Source organism: Rhinoderma darwinii, chromosome 3, assembly GCF_050947455.1.
Source record: "Rhinoderma darwinii isolate aRhiDar2 chromosome 3, aRhiDar2.hap1, whole genome shotgun sequence".
In the NCBI taxonomy this organism is placed as follows: Eukaryota; Metazoa; Chordata; class Amphibia; order Anura; family Rhinodermatidae; genus Rhinoderma; species Rhinoderma darwinii.
Genome location: NC_134689.1, coordinates 270,542,731 through 270,557,942, shown reverse-complemented (window position 1 = coordinate 270,557,942; position 15,212 = coordinate 270,542,731). Strand labels below are relative to the sequence as shown.

The window sequence follows — 15,212 nt, the reverse complement described above, 5'->3', positions numbered from 1 at the left end:
GCAGAGCTCGCTCCATTGAACAAGTGTGTCGGCTGTATTTTACAGCCGACACTTGAGGGTAACGAGTGTGATCCAGCGCGTTTACCCCCTGAAATGTCGCGGCCATCCTGGTACTCCTTTGCCTCTGGCAGGGCTTCAAGGGAGAGTGTCAGTATCACAATATACTGCAATACATTAGTATTGCAGCATATCATGCAAGTGATCCAACAATCGCTGGTTCAAGTTTCCTAGGGGGACAAATAAAAAACAGGTTTTTTTAATCAATAATTTATTTTATTTTTTTTAAAGTTACAAAAAATTCAGATTTTCCTTCAAGCACAATGGACAAACAATAACAAATTAACATAACTGGTATTGACGTGTCCGGAAGAGTCTGAACTATTACAATATATCATTATTTAGTCCGGACGGTAAACGCCGTAAAAAATTAAAACAATAAAAACACCAGAATCACTGTCTTTTGGTCCCTTCATCTTCCACAAAAAAATGAAATAAAAAGTCTCATGTACCCCAAAATGCTACCAATAGAAACGACAGCTCGTCCCGCAAAAAATAAGCCCTCATAATATTGTGACAAAACTCACATTTTATTATCAGTTTTTTCCTTGTAAAAGTAGTAAAACATAAAAAAAAACGATATAAATTTGGCATCTCCATAATCGTATTGACCTGCATAATAAAGTTAACATGCCGTTTTTACTGCAAGGTCAACGCCGTAAAAACAAAACCCCCCAAAACAATGAGGAATCGTAACAATGAGGAATCGCTTTTTTTTCCTTTTCCCACCTAACAAATATTTTTTGTTTCCCACTACATTATATGGTACAATAAATGGTGGCGTGAAAATCTAAAACTCGTACCGCAAAAAACAAGCCTATATACGGCAATACTGATGGGAAAATAAAAAAGTTATGGCTTTTGGAAGGTGGGGGAGGAAAAAACAAAAGTGAAAATGTAAAAAAAATGGATTCGGTAGGAAAGGGTTAAAACCGCTTCATCGGAGAGAAGAATGTGAATGCATTCATGTAGTAGAGAAGTAACAGTTCGGGTAAAATAAACCCCTGGAAACTTCATGTCGTACTACGTGTGACTGCTTAATTGTAGACTTTGTTATGAAATCAAATATTTTAACAAATGAAGCCATTAAAATGCCCTAAATAATTATAAAATGACTTTGATTTATAAAATTATAAAATTGAATAGGTAAACTTTCCAGACCTTGAGAAGTCAAGGTATTATATAAATAGTACCCATTCACTTCAGATGTTAGTATAACACAGCCACCATAAACTAAGCCCAAAACAGTCTCCATGATAAATTTTCCGAGTATAGACGACATACATAATGAAAAGTACTATTACCATCAATCCACACATATTTACATTTAATGTGTTTCGATTTCATGTATTATCTCATTGGAAATACACATGCCTTATAGAAATTCCATTGCATACCCACACTTTATTCCATGTTGTTGGCACGCTGGGACCCCCAACTGCAGTCCTAGTTAAAAGGCCAATGCACTAACAAATGTTTATTCAGGTTTCAATATGAAATTTAAGTGAAGAAGTTTTAAATAAGTATTGGAATCACAGATACAGAACAGTTCTGGCTCATAAGGTATTCTTGTTCTTCGAGTCTGCTTAGTACTGTATCAGAACAGGTGACTTTAAAAAGTGTAACATACAATAAAATATCAAACCAGAACAAATGCAATTTTTAGAAGAAATCTGAGAAGATATGGAACACATATCATTTGTGCTAGATCAGGGATATTTTAATAACACAGCTTTTACTGAAATCGTCTGGAATTCCAGCTGTATGATAGTAACATTTTCCTTAAATATAATTCTGTCCATGTTCAGCTCTATTAAAAACCATTATTTATGATCTTTCTTATGATTGGGCATAGCCCTCTCTAAAAAAGTCAAAGATCTACCCTAGTTAAGATACTGAACCTACCCACAAACTTTAGATTCATTTGTACCAAATTAATATTTCCCAAAGAAATATAACAATGAGAAACTACAAGCGAACACTGAGTTTAAGTATACAAAAAAAGTGATCGATTAAAAAAAACAATATAAAGGAGAATGTAGAAGAGTAGCACTTCTGCAACTTAAAGCGATGAGGTATAAAAAAATAATATATATATATATATATATATATATACATATATATATATATATATATGTACACAAATCAAGGATAGGAGCAGCACTGTGATTCCTTGCCTGTTAAGGCTGGTGCTCAGCTTTCAAACAAGGAGTGACCTCTCCCTGTATAAACGTACATCCAAAGAAAAGAGAGCGAAGCAGCACTCAAAAAAACTTCGGTTTATTCATCCAGCATCCACAAGTTCGACTTGAAAAAGCCTTCTTAGAGAAGGTGAAACGTTGTAGTGGATGCTAGATGAATAAACCCATATATACATATACACACACACACACACAAAGACACACACACACACACACACACACACACAAAGAGGAGAGAGAGGGAGAGGGTGTGAGGGAGAGAGAGAGATATGTCCGTGAAATATTAGGCAAGTGTATACCGTATTTTTCGGACTATAAGACGAAGAATAAATCTTGCAAAAAAGTCCCTGCGTCATATAGTCCGCAGTCAAGGGATCCGGCAGCGCCGGGCCCCATGACCGCTTCATTACTTAACGCCTTCCCGACCCATGATGTGCCGGCACATCATGGAGCTGGAAGGGGGTGATGTATGGAGCGGGCTCACGCGCTGAGCACGCTCCATACACTGCAGGTGCCCGCTTCTGACACGCTGCTATAACGGCCAGGAACAGCAATTTCGGTTGTGCCATAAAACACATGTATCCCCTATCCACAGGATAGGGGATACATGTGTGATCGATAAGCAGAACGGGGACCGAACGTTACCAAGAGTGCTGCATGAGAAACTGTGACTTCCGCGTTCTGTGTCCAGCAGCTTCATAGAGATCAATGGGATAACTCCGTTCTAGCTTTCTGTGCCACTTGATTACATGTGGAGTTACTGAAACAGCGTAACTTGCAGAGCTACACTGTTTCCCTAACTCCCATAGAACTGAACAGTAGTTACGGAAACAGCGTAGCTCGCATGCTATGCTGCTTCCCTAACTGCCATTCACTACTATGGGAGTTAGGGAAACAGTGTAGTTATTCTATTTCAGTAACTCTACACGTAACCAAGTGGCCGCTGGTTCAAGTCCCCTAGGGGAACTAATAAAATGTGTCGAGAAAATAAAAAATGTTAGATACATTTTTAGGAGTGTAAAAAAAAAAAACCTTTTCCCATTGTGCCCCAAGCACATGTAAAAAATAAAATAATTTCGTCCCACAACAAAATAAGCCCTCACACCGCTCAATCGATAAGAAAAATATATAAAAAAGTTTTTGCTCTATGAATGTGGTGAATCAGAATAAATTATTTTTTAACAAATATTTTTTTTCCTATTTTCTGTTGTCCAAAACCTGGGTGCGTCTTATGCTCAGGTGCGTCTTATAGTCCGAAAAATACGGTACTGCATGAAAACAAATCAAAATGGCGAAACAAAACATATATGTGACAATGGCAGCAGCCGGTCAAGTACCTTCTAAAGTTACTATTTGTACTGTTGTAAGATTCCTCTATTACAAGCCTTAACATGACAGCTATAAACCAGTGGCATGATACGTGACAGTATTGACTAAATGGCCATAATTAAACATGGAAGCTTCACATTATCCGATTTTTACACCTTGAAGAGTCTCTTTTGTGACACAGACATTTCTCTTGGGATCTATGCCGTCATTCTGACAGTATAATTAAAGTATAGCAATGCACCGTATAAATCCCACTTTGTTCAGGAGGAATGCATGCTATTTTAAGACAGGATTTGAACATTGAGCCTTCGAGGTACACGTGGAAAGCTGACATATGAGGTAATCCTGTACAGTTAATGTGTACGATCTATTCTCTAAATACGTGGCAGACTGCAAGGCTCCAGGCAGATATTACTTTGGGATATAAACACCACTCAGGTTTTTCTTATAATTTCCTTTATGTATGCAAATAAGTGAAGTGGACTTTTTTTTGCAGGCAGAAAAATCTTCTTGAAGGAATTTGGAGGCAGATTTTGACCTGCCTGCAAATTCTTGCTGCGATTTTTGCAGCATTTTTCGCCCGGGGCCTTTGAGAACCGCGGGCAAAAAACGCCACAACAAATGCTTTCTCTGCCTCCCATTAATTTCAATGGGAGATCAGAGGCGGAACTGCGGCAAGAAAGAGCATGGTGCTTTTTTTAACCGCGAGCGGCTGAAAACTTCAGCGGAAAAAAAACCTGCCTCAATCGGAAATCAATGGGAGGCGTTTTCGGACATATTTTGATGCTGATTCCAACGCGGTTTCCGCGTAAAAAAAACTGTGTTTACTGGGCCTAAGAATTTGTGTTTATGAATTCAAGTCCTATAACATTTGAGACATACTTACCGTATTTTTCGGACTATAAGACGCAGTTTTTAGCAAGAACAAATATTTCTAAAAAGTCCCTGCGTCTTATAGTCGGCAGTCAAGGGATCCGACAGCGCCGGGCCCACTGACCGCTTCTTACTTGCCGGCACATCATGGAGCGGGGAGGGGATGATGTTTGGAGCGGAGGGGGCTCATGCGCTGAGCCCGCTCCATACACTGCAGGTGTCAAGCTGACATGCTGCTCTAATGGCCAGGAACATTAGAGGATCATTTTACACTTAAACTCGCTAAAATCCCATTTCTTCCCCATTCTGGTCTGGACAGCTGAACCTCTTGACCATCTCTGCCTGCTTATATGCATGGAGTCCCTACCACATGATTGCATTAACGTGTAGGTGTATGGGTGTTCCTAACAAAGTTGCCACTGAGTGTATATATACACCACAAACACTACCGGGAAAATTTACTACAGTGTCTGGGTCAAGAATTTGTTGAAAAATGAACCAAATTTTAGTGCAACTTGGCACAATTTTGATGTTCGTACCTCACTAGACACTTTTTAAAAGGGGTGTGGCTTAGCGAGGAATGGGTGTGGCGAAAAAAAATGGCACAGAATTCTGGCACAAAATAAGACAAATCAATGGTCGAAAAAGGAAAACAAATGTGTCTAACAGGTCAAGAGGCGCCAAAATGATCATAAAGCATGCACCACTGATAAATTTGGTGCATTTTGTGACTGCCTGGTTTAAGTTTAGATGGTCTATTAGACAGCATTAGTAAATGTATGTGTGTATGTACATTACTTGCATTAACCCCTTAATGCTCAGCGATGTAATATTCCGTCGTGCTAAATGTATCGTTCGCGCTCAGTGACGGAAAAGTATGTCGCGGGAGTAACGGCCATTTCGGCCGTCTTCCCAACACATGCAGGAGCTGTGACAGCTGCTGTCTCGTACAGCAGTTGCCGCAGCTCCTATAGCGGGGACCGATCGCTGTGTACCCGCTGATTAACTCCTTAAAAGCCGCGTTCAATAGAGATCGCAGCTTTTTAGGGGGTAAGCTTCCATCGCCGGCTTGCTATACGATAGCGGCCGGCGATGGTGACTATGGCAACCGGACACGTAACAATGGCGTCCGGCTATGCCATCGACGGAAGCCTAGTGGGTCCTGAAAAAGTCAGGACCCACTATGCTTGCTGTCAGTGAGTAGCTGACAGCTCTAATACACTGCACTACGCATGTAGTGCAGTGTATTATAATTGCGATCAGGGCCTCCTGCCCTCAAGTCCCCTAGTAGGACAAAGTAATAAAGTTAAAAAAAAAGTAAAAAAAAGATGTGTAAAAATAAGAAAATAAAAGTTTTAAAAGTAATAAAAAGTAAAAATCCCCCTTTTTCCCTTATCAGTCCTTTATTATTAATAAAAATATATAAACAAACAAACTATACATAATTGGTATCGCCGCGTCCGTAACGGCCTGAACTATAAAATTATTTTGTTATTTATCCCGAGCGGTGAATACCGTAAAAGAAAATAATAATAAACCGTACCAGAATCACAATTGTTTGGTCACTTCACCTTCCAAAAAAATGGAATAAAAAGAGATCAAAAAGTTGCATGTACCGAAAAATGGTCCTGATCGAAACTAAAGTTCGTTACGCAAAAAACAAGTCCTCGCACGGCTTTCTTGATGGAAAAATAAAACCGTTATGGCTCTTAGAATAAGGCAACACAAAAAGTAAATGATTTTTTACAAAAAGTATTTTATTGTGCAAACGCCATAAGACATAAAAAACATAAACATATGGTATCGCTGTAATCGTATCGCCCCGCAGAATAAAGTGAATATGTCATTTATAGCGCACGATGAACGCTGTAAAAAAAATAGAATAAAAAAACAATAGTAGAATTGCTGTTTTTTAGTCACCACGCCACTTAAAAATAGAATAAAAACTGATCAAAAAGCCGGATGCACCCCATGAAAACTACAATGAATTACTCAAGGGGTCTAGTTTCCAAAATGGGGTCACTTTTGGGGGGTTTCCACTGTTTTGGCACCACAAGACCTATTCAAACCGGACATGGTGCCTAATAAAAAGGCAGCCTCAAAATCCACTAGGTGCTCCTTTGCTTCGGAGGCCGGTGCTTCAGTCCATTACCACACTAGGGCCACATGTGAAATATTTCTCAAAACTGCAGAATCTGGGCAATAAGTATTAAGTTGCGTTTCTCTGGTAAAACCTTTTGTGTTATAGAAAAAAATGGAAAAAAAAAGGATTTTCTGACAAAAATAAATAAATATGTAAATTTCACCTCTACTTCGCTCTAAATTCCCGTGAAACACCTAAAGGGTTCATAAACTTTCTAAATGCTGTTGTGAATACTTTGAGGGGTCTAGTTTCTAAAATGGGGTGTTTCATAGGGGTGTCTAATATATAGGCCCCTCAAAGCAACTTCAGAACTGAACTGGAACCTAAAAAACATAAATTATTCAATACTTCGCTTCTTACATTATACTGATAATGAGCCGTGCCCACCTTGAGATGGTGCCAGTTTTGACCGTTCGTATAAACGGAGACCCCTATTAGACCGTTTCAGTGCCCGGTTTTCCGAAGCATACACCCCCGAGAAGTGTATTTCTGTTGGTGAGTCCCTGGTACATTTTAAAGAAAGGCTTCAATTCCGCCAGTACCTGCCGAGTAAGAGGACAAGGTATGGCGTGAAGATGTATAAGCTGTGCGAGAGTGCATCAGGGTATACATACAAATTTAGGATATATGAAGGGAAGGACAGCAGTATTCAGCCCCCGGAATGACCCCCCCCCCCCCTTACTGGGAGTTAATGCAAAAATTGTGTGGGATTTGGTGCACCCTCTGCTGGACCAGGGTTACCACCTCTACCTGGTTAATTTTTATACCAGCGTCCCGCTCTTCAACTGCCTCGCTTCCAGAAGTACTGCGGCATGCGGCACTGCTAGAAGAAATCTGAGAGGCCTCCCTAAGACTCTGCTTGGGCAAACACTCAGAAGGGGTGAGAGCAGGGCACAATCTAGCAGTTACATATTGTGTGTCAAGTACAAGGACAAGAGAGATGTCCTTGCATTGACAACAATACATGGCCACACCAGTACCCATGTACCTGTACGAGGTACCAGTACAGAGACCCCCAAACCAGACTGCACTCTGGATTATAATAGGTACATGGGAGGGGTGGACTTGTCAGATCAAGTCCTGAAGCCCTAGAGCGCCATGCGGTGTGGTATAAGAAGATGGCCGGGCACCTCATACAGATGGCATTATACGTGCTACGTCGATGTACAGACCAGATGGGAACTTTGCTGGAATTTCAAGAGGTGGTTATCAAGAACCTAATCTTTAGGGACCAAGAAGGGGGCACCCAGTATTTCTGGAAGCGAGGCCACACGCATCGTACCAGGGCAACACTGTCCAGAAGAAGTTCCCCAAACTGGCAAAAAGGGAAAAAGTCAAAAGAGGTGCAAAGTCTGCTATAAGAGGGGGATAAGGGAGGACTCAATATATCAATGTGACACGTGTCCCGAAAAACCAGGGCTCTGTATGAAAAGGTTTTTAACATTTACCATACATCCCTTAGATTTTTAATCTAACCTGACGCTCTCCGCACAGCTTATCCCCCGTTATCTTTCCCTTCTGAGCCCTGCTGTGTGCCCAGGCAGCTGATAACCGCCACATGTAGGGTATTGCTGTACCCAGGAGAACCCACATTACAGTTTATGGGGTGTATATCTCTGGTGGCGCATGCTTGGCACAATATATTGGACACTGAAATGGCATAGATATATAGAAAATTGCAAATCTCACACTACACTATCTGCAGCGCATTACCTTTTACGCAATACCTGTGGGGTGAAAATGCTCAATACACCTCTAGATGAATGTCTTAAGGGGTATAGTTTTTAAAATGGGGTCACTTCTCGGGGGTTTCAACTGTACTGGTACCTCAGGGGCTTCTGCATACATGACAGCACCAGAAAAGCTCCAGTAGGCCAAATGGTGGTCCTTCCCTTCTGAGCCCTGCTGTGTGCCCAGGCAGCTAATAACAGCCACATGTAGGGTATTGCTGTACCAGTGAGAACCCACATTACAGTTTATGGGATGTATATCTCCAGTGGCATATGCTGGGCACAATATATCGGACACTGACATGGCATATATATAGAAAAAATTGCAAATCTCACTCTGCACCATCTAATGCGCATTAACTTTTACACAGTACCTGTGGGGTCAAAATGCTAACTACACCTCTATATGTATGTTTTAAGGGGTGTAGTTTTTAAAATGGGGTCACTTCTCGGGGGTTTCAACTGTACTGGTACCTCAGGGGCTTCTGCATACATGACAGCACCAGAAAAGCTCCAGTAGGCCAAATGGTGGTCCTTTCCTTCTGAGCCATCCCATAGGCCCAAACGGCAGTTTATCACCACAAATGGGGTATTGCCGCACTCAGGACAAATTGGGCAACAAAATGGGGTATTTTGTTCCCTGTGAAAATAAGAAATTTTGATCAAAAATGACATCTTATTGAAAAAAATTACATTTTTTTAATTTCACAGCCCAATTCAAATACGTGCTGTGAAAAAACTGTGCGGTCAAAATGGTCACAACAACCATAAATCAATTCCTTGAGGGGTGTAGTTTCCAAAATGGGGTCACTTCTGGTGGGTTTCCATTGCTTTGATACCTCTGGGGCTCTGCAAATGCGACATGGCACCCGAAAACCAATCCAGCAAAATCTGGACTCAAACAAACACATAGCGCTCCTTTCCTTCTGAGCCCTCCCATGGGCCCAAACGGCAGTTTATCACCACAAATGGGGTATTGCCGCACTCAGGACAAATTGGGCAACAAAATGGGGTATCTTATTTTTTGTGAAAATAAGAAATTTTATCAAAAATGACATCTTATTGGAAAAATTCATTTTTTAAATTTCACAGCCCAATTCAAATACATGCTGTGAAAAAACTGTGTGGTCAAAATGGTAAGAAGAACCATACATTAATTCCTTGAGGGGTGTAGCTTCCAAAATGGGGTCACTTTTTGGGGATTCCTACTGTTTTGGCACCTCAACACCTCTTCAAACCTGGCATGCTGCCTAAAATATATTCTAATAAAAAAAGGGGCCCCAAAATGCACTAGGTGTTTCTTTGCTTCTGGGGCTTGTGTTTTAGTCCACGAGCGCACTAGAGCCACATGTGGGACATTTCTAAAAACTAAATACATATTTAGTAGTATTTCTCTAGTAAAACCTTTTGTGTTACAGAAAAAAATGGAATAAAATTCAGCAAGAAAAATGAAATTTGCAAATTTCACCTCCACTTTGCTTTAATTCCTGTGAATTGCCTAAAGGGTTAAAAAAAACTTTCTAAATGCTGTTTTGAATACTTTGAGGGGTCTAGTTTTTAAAATGGGGTGTTTTATGGGGGTTTCTAATACATAGGCCCCTCAAAGCCACTTCAGAACTAAACAGCTACCCTAAAAAAAAAAGGCTTTTGAAATTTTCTTAAAAATATGAGAAATTGCTGTTTATGTTCTAAGCCTTGTAACGTCCAAGAAAAATAAAAGAATGTTCAAAAAACTATGCCAATCTAAAGTAGACATATGGTAAATGTGAACTAGTAACTATTTTGGGTGGTATAACCGTCTGTTTTACAAGCAGAATTTAAATTATGAAAAATGCTATTTTTTCAAAATTTTCTCTACATTTTGCAATTTTTCACCAATAAACACTGAATATATCGACCAAATTTTACCACGAACATGAAGCCCAATGTGTCAGGAGAAAACAATCTCAGAATCGCTTGGATAGTTTTAAGCATTCCGACGTTATTACCATATAAAGCGAAATACGTCAGATTTGAAAAATGGGCTCTGAGCCTTAAGGCCAAAACTAGGCTGCATCCTTAAGGGGTTAATCTATCACGAAGTTAGCGAGTTCCATTTGCTAAACCTACCTAATGCTGTGCTTCTACCTGTCACTGCACGGAGAGACCATCTAAAAATCTCCAGTGTACTTGGGGTGTTAATATGGAGTGGAAAATATAGCTTATAATACCATGCAAATTACATCACAAACAGGGCCTTGTTAAATGTTTTTTTCATAAGCGTGTGTTGACCCATGAACGGAAAGAGAAACGGAAACCATAGCTTCCGTTTGCATTACCGTTGATTTCAATGGTAATGTTTCCGTTGCAATTGGTTTCCGTTTGTTTCTGTTCCGTAAGGTTTCCGTTTTTTTAGTGGAAACAATAGCGGTCGACTACGCTATGGTTTCCAATAAAAACCCGGAAACCTTACAGAACGGAGACAAACAAACCATTTGCAACGGAAACATTACCATTGAAATCAATGATAATGCAAACATAGGCTATAGTTTCGGTTTGTCTTTCCATTCATGGGTTCCTCTGATGGAAAGGTCTAACGGAAAGGTCTAACGGAACTCATCAACGGAACCTCACGCTGATGTGAACGAGGCCTTATTCAACATGTTTGAATATAAAACACTAACATTACAAAGATCATTTTATGGGTAAATGCATTGCAATAGAACACAACTTATCATCTCAACTAGGACATAAGAGTCCTGAATATATATGGAATGGGAGCACCTGCACTTACACTGCAATTGCAACTCCTGCTGTAAGTATAGATTTGAATAATCTAAAAAATAAAATAAAGATCTCGTGTGATTTACTAACTTTTATTTGAACAAACATTTTATTGCGAGCATTTAAGTGTAAATAATTTATGAAGTACAGAACTCAAAAGCCATTTAAAGGACTAGACGAGCCCAGAAAGACGAGGTATTTTGGTTCTTAAACCTTGAGGATTTTAGTACTCAATATTTCAGCCTGTAATGACAAAATGGATCAAGATATTGAAACCCAGATGTCATGTATTTTAAATGTAAACTAAAATATCCCACTGAAAGCAAGACAGTCATAGTGGAGATTAGGTTACAACACTACAATCTTTGGTAAAGTGCTTTGGCACTAGATATTGATTCCATATGTAGGATATACAGTATATCCAACAGGGGTATCTACTGTATCTTTTCTCCTCTTCTTAAACCTTTGTTACAAACCTCACAATCTACTGGTATCTATGATATTAACAAAATGTTATTACGTATTAAAGGTGCATTTTGGGATTTTTAAATATATATATTTTATATAGTGCTTTTATTCATTGCAGTGGCGCTCGGGTCTATACATAGGCCCCCGGGTCTCACTGTCTGTGCAATGTACTAAACACCATACTTATATATTTTCTGAAAATAGACACCCGACACATTGTCAAAATGCCACTCAGAACTTAATACACACAAATTTGCTTCGAAGTATAATTTTTCGTCAAAAAAAGGGGATAAAAGTTCATGTTTGTGATTAAAAGGCTAAGCCAAGCAGAAAATTTGACTCTCAACACCTCCTTAAAATAAAAGTGCAAGAAGTGCAGAGTTTATATATGCCACTTATGCCTACATTCATATATCTTCACAAAATCGCCAGAACTGAAGGGACCAAAAATGTGGTTTTACAGACCTTGAAAATGAAGTATACTTTCACACCCTATATATTTCCTGAAAGAAGACAACCTGAAGAATGAATTAGTCCTACCTAATAGTTTACAGTCATGACCGCGTTAATGCAATTATACGATACAGTTATTTAAAAAGCGTCTAACTAAAAAGCTGACCCCATCAGATCCTTTGTCACACACATTGAAAAATATACTTCAGCGTGTGAAGGTCGCACATAAGGTACTATACATGTCTACATCTACACGTGTACATATGCGTCATTAAGATAAAATAGTATAAAGCGTTAGAACCAGTGACATTCAGGAAATAAACTAGTGACCAAACTGGGTAGATTTATTTATATATAACAACCCTTGATGACCCCTTAATAGAAGCAGCCAATAAAAGGCACTGCTGCAAGGCACAGCACAGAAGGAGTTAATAAAGAAAAGTGGTATACATAGAAGCTGTATCGTTCTCTCTCAGATGATTCTGTCTGTTCAGCTGAACTGACGGCTCAGTTGAGAGAGGGTCCTGCGTGTTTCTGACAAACAGGATCCAGCTAATATCGATCACATTTAAGTTATAAACTCATACCACACAAAATGGTTACGGATTAACATTTAGCATGTGTCGATTTTATGATGAGATGATTTTTTTTTTTAGGACATTAGAAGGCTTGTAAGTTTAGCAGTAATTCCCAAACCAATTTTTTTTACAGACCAATTTGATTCTGAAGTTACTTTGAGGGGCTACATGTTTGAAACTCCCTATAGATCACCCCATGTTAAAAAAAAATGCACCTCTCGTCAAAGTATGAGAAACAGCATTTTGAAAGTTTATTAACCCTTACGGCGTTTCACAGAAATGAAACAAATTTAAGGAGAAGTTCAAATATGTTGATTTTTTTTTTGCAGATATTTAATTTTAAAAACACAGCTTGAGTTAACATAGAAAGCAACCCAATATTTATTTCCCTGATTCTGCAGTATTCTAGTGTGCTACCTGACTGAAACACCGGCCTCAGAAATTAAGGAGCACCTTGTGGATTTTGGGTCCTCCTTTTTATTAGGATGTTTTCCAGGTAGCACTATAGGTTTTCCATTTTTCTATTATTTTTTTTTACTTACTTTTTATTTCCAGATCTGGAATTCTGATCGCTGGCATAATACACGGAACTACTTATGTATACAGTGTATTATAACTGTCCATGTTACACTCACAGGCAGCCTGCTTCTGGCAGGGGCCAATAGACTTCCGTACATGGCAGACAATGGTTGCAGGAAAAATAAATCGCTGTAAAAAAATAATGGCCCATATGTGGTGCCAAATGAGGGGACATTAGAAAACAATTGTCCCACAGCCTATTAGATAAAAAATGTAATATGCACAGTTCCGGTCATGGCAGCGGTGGACATATAGCCTGTGCAACCGATCAGCCGCACAGAGGCCCAGAGGAGGAAGGGGCTCACTCTAGCTATAGGGGTTTTTAAAACAAGTATTATAGTTCTCTTAACCCTCACTCTACTGACAGTCTCCGCTGGTCTCTCAAACGATTACACAGACACTGAATCATCCCAGTCAGACAATCAGAACCTCTATAACTGTCTGAGCAGGCCTGCGACGACTGCCCTAGACCACCGGAGACGTTATTAGCCCTTTTCTGCCTTAGCCCACCAGGGATGCTACTATTAACCCCGTCACCACCCTAGCCCACCAGGGATGTAACCCATTGATGCAGATGAAATTAAAATGATCAGGCTACTTTCCAGATAGATAACCGCCATATTTTTTCCAATCAATATGTTTTTTTTAAAATATAGGAAAATGTACACTGTGAGAATGTTTTTGTACAAGAACCCTGTAGTCTGTGGGTACCCGTTTCATATAGTATATGTTAACAAGCCCGGGGGAAGTCGTTTGGCATGTAATTTCTACGATATATGTAGTATAAAATATACTGAAAATCTGCCTAATGTGTCAGAATTATGTAGCAGAAAAACAATAATCGTTAGATATTGCACGGTGACTTGAGTACTAATTCAGATGTTGCTGCTCTGGATTTTAGGTGTTATTTTAGTGACCAGTCTCTCCTGGTACAGTGAAATTCCATTCATCCAGCATATAATAATCTAGAACGTCTGATAATCCAGAATAGAACTACAATATAATGAAGTCCAGTAGCAGAAATTTTGCGTTAACATTTTAGTTTGACCACACAAAAAATTCACATTTTATATTACCTCTTGCCGTCGTTAAAATCATAAGGAGTAGATCCATTCAACTGGCATGGTTTACGAGAAGGGATTCCAGTACCTCCACCTTCCTGGTCTGAGTTTGTGGCAGGTACAACTCTGTTTTGCTGAATATCCCACTGTCGTGCAGCATTGTAAATTGCAATTTTTTTTTTCTCCTGTAACAAACATAATAATAATAACTGCACGCTGCAACTTAATATACAATGTTTCGCTGTCTAGTTGTAAATAACTTGTAACCATATAGGCTATACATTAGGAAAAAGGCTCTGGTCTGTCTGACTGATGGATAAAAACATTTACCACTTCCCGCCCGAGAAACTAAAGTACAAAAAAGTAAGGCAACACAAGAAAGGCTACACAAGTTACTGTATACTGATACAGGAGCATAGTCAAGATTTCATTGTGGGTTAGAGTTATGCTTTAAGAGAATTAAGAGCACAAAATAGCTTTATGGTCAATTTCTTCATTTTGTATTTGTTGCCAGTAATTCATTTATCAGTTTGACATTAGTATAGAGAGTTCACAATCAAAATGCCAAGGCATGTTTATTAATGCTGGCCAGGAACAATACAGTCTCATTAGAAAAGCCCAGAATCCAAACACAACAGCGATCAGAGGTTAAAAAAAAAAAAAGTAGAGGGCTTATACGTGTGCGTATTTAATACACAGACGAATATTACCTTTACAAGGATGAATCGTTTCGTACACTAAGTTGGCTGGTCTAAGATTTATTTCTGCTTTGATATAATGAACCTTCCCGTTTTCTGCTACTTCATTAAAATATGATATATAGGCCACTGTATAAGACGTACAATAAATGTGTCACACAGTAGCTGCATCGTAACCTAGAGTTTTAATATAGATTCAGACCGAAGCAATGGATAACGGTAAAAAAAAAAAACCTCAAAATAAGTCCCATATTCTTTTTACGAGTATCACGCATTTTC

General features: G+C 39.2%; 1 protein-coding gene across 1 annotated transcript in view; it reads right to left on the bottom strand.

Annotated features, from left to right (window-relative positions):
• The window catches only part of LRRC49 (leucine rich repeat containing 49), a 174,897-nt gene that overhangs the window by 21,343 nt on the left and 138,342 nt on the right, over window positions 1-15,212 (bottom strand). Inside the window, exon 12 of the mRNA XM_075857918.1 lies at window positions 14,251-14,420. Within this exon, the coding sequence (XP_075714033.1) occupies window positions 14,251-14,420 (170 nt within the window). The remainder of the gene's footprint in view (window positions 1-14,250; window positions 14,421-15,212) is intronic.